The sequence below is a fragment of the Equus przewalskii genome, chromosome 20 (assembly GCF_037783145.1).
Source record: "Equus przewalskii isolate Varuska chromosome 20, EquPr2, whole genome shotgun sequence".
Taxonomy (NCBI): Eukaryota; Metazoa; Chordata; class Mammalia; order Perissodactyla; family Equidae; genus Equus; species Equus przewalskii.
The window spans coordinates 4,592,663-4,599,201 of record NC_091850.1 but is presented as its reverse complement, the minus strand read 5'-3'; the positions used below and the strand labels follow the sequence as shown (position 1 = coordinate 4,599,201).

General features: G+C 39.6%; 1 protein-coding gene across 1 annotated transcript; it reads right to left on the bottom strand.

The window, feature by feature from the left end:
• Nucleotides 1-4,737: 4,737 nt before the first annotated feature.
• Nucleotides 4,738-5,676, bottom strand: LOC103542068 (olfactory receptor 2T27-like). The gene has a single exon (XM_008508976.1). It carries the CDS (start codon nt 5,674-5,676, stop codon nt 4,738-4,740), a length of 939 nt encoding a protein of 312 aa, XP_008507198.1.
• Between the last annotated feature and the right edge of the window lie 863 nt (nt 5,677-6,539).

Genomic DNA, 6,539 nt, shown 5'->3' with positions numbered 1-6,539 from the left:
GGCATGTCCTTGTTCCAAATGTGATATATTTTGGTGAAAGAAAGAACCACAACCTCTAGTATTGGTATGTGGCCATTAAGCTGGTAAAAGTGTTCTTTTTAATCCCCATCAATAAATAGAATCAAAAACTGTTCAACTATTATGTGGGATGTACATAGAAGTACGTATTCACAGCCTTGTTGTAGGCCAATGTTATAACCCACCAGATATTCAAATGGTGCTAGAGGTGAGAGATAAATATACAAATGAATAAGAACCAGAAAATGTATAAAATTAGAACTTTTACCCACAACCTGCAGCAGCCAACCCAGAAAGCCAGCCTACTCTCTCTGGTAACCAGTCCAGGAAATCAAACAATTACCCTATATCAATTGGCTCAAAGTTAATTTTATTTCTATTATGTCAGTATGCTAAACTTGGCCCAAACCGGTCAATGCTTGATTAATAATTGTCAGTTTCCTTAGTTTTTGTCCTCATGTCCATCTTTGGATCAACTGGAGAAAGCCAAATATCCTCCCCTAAGCAATCACATAGGATGACATTTTTCTAGTTATCCCACCTACAGCTTCCCTAAGTCAACAACCGCCAATCAGAGCACACCTGAAGCCTTTTCTTTTTCCACTGTAAAGCTTTCCCACTTCTCTGCCTGCCTTTGTCTCTGCCAAACACAGGTGATGGTAGCTGACTCTCTTACTATATAAGCTCTGAATAAATATGCTTTGCTGCCCTCATTTATGTTATGTGCATTCATTTTCACAGAAGTAAATAAGAATGCTGTGTGTACTCTCAGACAAACCTAAAGGAGACTCACAATTCAGACCCCTAGGATTTTTAAGTGGTCCAGGTCTTCGACAGCAGAGAATGGCTTATCATTTGAAAAACAGCCCCTGGTAAAACCTGAGAAGTTGCCTATGGAACATCAAGTGATTTTGCAACAGGAGCTGCCTGTCATGAGCTGTTTTTTTCAGATTTATCAAATCATGAGGTCAACCAGGTGCAGAAGCAATCCAACATATAATGGAAATGATAGATTTGGAAATTGACTTAAGCAGATTCAGAGATCATAAGTAATGTCCATAAACAGCAGCCCAGTAAGTCTTCAAAGACATCTACGTTTGTTGAACAAATGCCTCTTCCTAAGCTCAAACCTGTCCCTCATCTAAGATTAAATTATGAAAGACGCAAACGTGTGAACATACTTCATTGACGGGTTGGTTCAATATGTTGATTTAAGCCCCCAAAATGGGACTGTTTCTAAACTATGACCCCATTCTTAGGAGACTCTGAAGGAAAGCGGTATGGAAAATTTTTCCTGAGGGCAGAGATTTGATTATTTATTCTGTATATTGGGAGAAGAGGACTGAGGTAAGGACATGCATGGACTCACGAGCAGTGATTAATGGCGCGGCTAGTTGTTTAGTGGCCTGGAGAAGCATAATTGGAAGATCAGAACCAAGGAAGTCTATGGAAGGGGCATGAGGCATGGATAGACTGACCCATAGGATGAGAATAAAGTGGGCATATTCATATATTGCATATCATCGTCACCATAGATCACATACCATTGAATGGACACTGAACAAAAATATGAATAGGATGACTAATCCAGTAGAGGTCAGGTAGACTTCGTCAGTGGCCAACCCAGTGCTTGTGTAATGGGACCACGAATGGAATGATTATGAATGCAAAGAAATAGGCTATGTGTGGGCCCAAAAGCGTGCATTCCCTTGAATCAAAACTGATCTACTGCTGACTATTTATGCTGTCAGCAGTAAAAAGCAGTGCTGAATCCTCAACATGACCAATCAGCCACTTTGTGGTAAACTGATACATCAGATCATACTGCCTCAGAGAGGACAATGATGTCTCTTTTATGGAATTGGCATATATGGTTGTGGCTTTTTTCCTTTCTGTGGCACCTCTTCCACTGCCAGCCTTCGAAAGTTTGCAAAATACTTGATTTAGAAACAGTGAATCCTGCATTAACATTGCCTTAGGCAAAGGTATCTATTTTATAGTGATGGACATGCGGTAATACACGCATGACCATGTGATTCACTCATCCCATCATATGAGATTTCACCTGGAATCTGTCTACCTGATAGAACAATGAAATGTCCATTGAAGTTTCATCTGAGATACTAGCTCAAGGACAACAGGGTGGGGTGTAGTCCTCTAGGATGTGATCTACGTATTGAATCAAAGGTTGCTACATGGTGCTGTGACACAATGACTGGAATATAAATATATCTTAGCTCTCATTGTCTTTATTTAAGGCTGGTATTTAACATAGTTAGGATGTGCTAAAGAGTAACTATTCTAGAGAACCACATAATAAATGTTATTTGGGTTCTAATTAGAACAGGTTTGCAACTTTTGCAGCTAATAAATACATCATGGATATGACAAAGTATTACTGGGATGCTGTCAACACAAAATAATTTTTTAAACTATTTTTATGATACAATAACAGAATTGAGGAGTAGCAAACAGTAAGAAAAAAGCTTTAATTTTTTTCCCATGGAAAATGAATAAATTGGTTGACACTCAATCTGGTTGCTGGCTGGATATGAAACACTATTTTTAGTAATTTATGTAATTACCCTCTCATTGTACCTTGTTCCTGTGGACATGGTCCTTTTAGGAGCTGCTGCTATTCAATACTCAAGAGTGTGCCTTCTATTCTGTTGCTTTACTGTTCTGCTGGGGCCAGTGACTGTGTCACTGGTTCCATGTGACAAGACACACTACAAACCATTTGGCTAAGTGTTCACCAAATCCATTTTCTCTCCCTTTGTCGATGCAGCTAGATATTTCTTGGCCTCTTTTTCAGTAAGATATGGCATTGGACTAGGTGCTGATAAATGGGTTATGGCTGGATGTGATGTTCACCACTTTCACACTTGGCTCATAAGAACCTCTCGCACAGTCCTTCACTCTCTTTTGCTAGATGTACATCAAGGCCCAGTTAAGCTCAGTAGTCACATGTTAAAGATGGCAGAGCCTCTGTCAGCCTGGATCACTGAGTACCTGCAAGGAATAGAACCATGCACCCCACCACATCCATACAGATTGGACTTCTATGAAAAAATACAAACTTTTATTGTATTAAGACACTGAGATTTGGGAGTGGTATCTGTTACATCAGCTAGCAATACTTTTACTAATACTAATTCTTTCTGAGGTCTTCAAAGAATAATGGGAATTTTTACCCTGCAAAGCAAGACATAGTTCATTTGTTTGCCAAAATATTGTCACCTTCACAAGATACTACTATGGTATTGAGGTAGAATCTACTAACAAAACACTATACTCTCCTCATCTGTCTCCTAGCTTTCCTTCACCTTCACCATCTTTCGTCACAGGAAGTGGGGTGGGACGCATAATCCATCTCTCCTCAGAACTTCTTTCTCAAAAATATCTTGGCTATGTTTATCCTTTGCCTCAGGATTACTTGCATGTTTTTGGACAATTTATGCATCCATCATGCTGTGCTGTACCAATGTGGGAAGAGAAATGTGTACAGTCTACTCAGAAAGAAGAAGAGCTTTCTTCAGTTCATGTTCAGTTTGAAAATTGTCATATGAATCTCTTGTCTGATATAGTATCAACTTAACACTGAAGAAGAAAACAATCCAACCTTTTAAAGCCAAGTTTCAGTATATCTGGAAGCAGTTGAATCTATAATAGATACTTATTTATTCATTTGATAAATATTTATACACTGCATACCATGTGTCAAACTCTGCTAGCATTGAGGATACAGCAGTGAACAAAAAAGGGAAAATCCCTGCCCTCAAGTAACTTACTTTGTTCAGGAGAGACAGATGAACATAATAAATAAAGAGACATAATCAATTAGATGAAAAAAATGTCAAGGAAGAGAGATATAAAGTATTAAAAGATTAAAATTTTAGATATGTCGGCCCGGACTTTTTAATAAAGACCCAAAGGAAGAGAAGGGAAGTGATTCTAGGCTATAGGAAAAATGAAGGAAGAAATGGATTGGTGTTATATACTTAACACATCCTGTGCTCACTGTGGCTGGAACGGAGTGAAGGGAAGAAGAATGATGGGAGATGAGCCATAGGACTAACAGAGGAGCCAAACTGTAGATGGGATGCTAACAAATCAGTGAAAAATTCCAGCGTAACTACGAGGTCAGAACAAATTTTTATTAGATTGAACAAAAATATAAAATAAAGTCAATAGATAATTTGCCTCTTAATATTTGTCAAAGAAATAAATGTGTTTTGAACTTCAGTTTATGTCCCACTCAATCAAAAGAAACATCATCAACCTGGAGGAAACAGTCTTTCCTGGAGAAAATGAATGACCCTGTCTCTTCCTCCGTTCTACTCTGGGACTAGGCTGACACTCAGTCAAAAATCAGAATAAGCAGTCACAGCTCTATCTGTCTCTATGATGATAAAAAAAGAATGACAGGAGTCCTCATCCACTCTTGTGGGTGGATTCAGAAAAAGAGTATATTTGCTTTCACCTATTTGCTACCAAAGACTTTTCCCCAAATGTCTCAATGAAAGCAACTCTTTACCGAACCAAGTCATTTTGTCTCAAAGACAATAAGGTGATTGGAGATTCAATGACCCATTCCTAAAATAATCTATGTGCCCAAAAAGGAATTCTGTATAGCTAAAGAAAGATACAAGCCAGAGACTTGACTTCCACACTGCAATTAGTTTTAGATGTAAAGTTTTTGCAGTGATATTTCCCAGACTATTTTGATATGAGATTTTTCCTCAGGACCTTCTTCAGAGCCCGCACCACCTCCTTGTTCCTCAGGCTATAGATGAGGGGGTTCAGCGTTGGGGTGAGGATGGTATAGAACATGGAGAGACCTTGATCCAGTGTTGTGGTGTGGGAGGAGCCAGGTGTCATATACACCACTATGCCTGGCCCCAAGTAGAAACTCACCACAGTCAGGTGAGCAGAGCATGTGGCCAGGGCTTTGTTTCTCCCCTCAGGAGAGTTCATTCTGAGAACAGTGAGGAAGATGTGAATGTAGGAGGCCATTATGAGGGTAAAGGGGATAAGAATAAATACTATACTTACCACAAACACTACCATCTCATAATCTGATGTGTCCTCACAGGATAGCTTCAGGATGGCAGGCATCTCACAGAAGAAGTGATTTATCTCCTTCAGACCACAGACAGGGAAATGCATGGTGTAGATGGTTTGAATGAGTGAATTCAGAGCACCTCCAGTCCATGATGCCACGGTCATTAGCAAGCAAACCTTAGGGTTCACGATGATTGCGTAGTGCAGGGGGTTACAAACAGCCACAAATCGGTCATAAGACATAAGGGTTAGGAGTAGACACTCGGCACCACCTAGAGTCAGGCAGAAGAACATCTGGACACCACAGCCAATGCGAGAAATACTGTGCTTTCCTAAGAAATGGTTGATGACCATATTAGGAACTGAGCTGGAGATGTAGAACAAGTCAATGAGGGAGAGCTGGCTGAGCAAGAAGTACATGGGGGTGTGGAGGTAGGAGTTCATCCAGATCAGGAAGATGAGGATGGAGTTCCCTATGAGCGCAATGAGGTAGACCAGAAGGATGAGGTAGACCAGGAAGCTGGCATATTGAAACTCAGGGAAGAGGCCTAAAAGAATGAAATCTGTAGTGGCTGTGCCATTTCTTTTTGCCATATCTCAGCCTCATCTGTGGCAGCTGATGTGTGGTGGGAAGAAAACATAGGCCGTCTGTTAAATCTTATGCCCAGTTATGAGCCTTTTATTTTAGACTTGCTTTTCTCCTATCCATTCTTCTGTCTACATCTTAGACAACACAAATGGCATTTAAAACATCTTGTGGAGCTTCCAGGTTAATGAACACATGGAGATTTGGGGAGAAGGCTTCATTCAGAGAGGGCATGGAAGCTCCATACCCCTTCCCACATACCTTGCCTTACATATCCCTTCCACCTGAATGTTCATCTATATCCTTTATCATATCTTTTTATAATAAACAAATAATGCAGTAAAAAAATACATCTTAAGGTTTTCAAGTCTTAAACTTATTATTTGATAAATACTGTGTACTGACCATTTTATTCCACTATTTAAAAACGGCTTCATGTCTACACAATTATAGTATTCACCCAAGAATTTAAAACCTATTATTTGGAATTTCCTGGGACCATGAGTCTCCAGATTATTTGGTTTCATTTTGGTGTTTGACTCGTCAATGGAACCATCGCCCCAGGTGTCTCATGCAGACCCTATTCTCCTCTGTCTATATTATCTCCTTTGTCAATCTTGTATAGCCCCTGCTGGACCAACTATATATTTTGCATGGAAAAATTAAAATATAGGGCCCTTTGTTTAAAATCAGTAATAATTTCAAGATAGCAACATCAGATCATTTAACCAAGCTTGGGCTTTTCTGAACACAGAATCCTATATGACTGCATGAATGGAACTGGTCCTCATCTTATGGGTTCAAGCTTTCAAAACAACATATTGATCTGTCTGGCCTCCTCTGAGATGATTTCTGTATTCCCAACAGCTTC

Bases quoted from the DNA above. Each gene is read 5' to 3' on its own strand.
- LOC103542068 (XM_008508976.1), bottom strand. From the start codon at position 5,676: ATGGCAAAAAGAAATGGCACAGCCACTACAGATTTCATTCTTTTAGGC.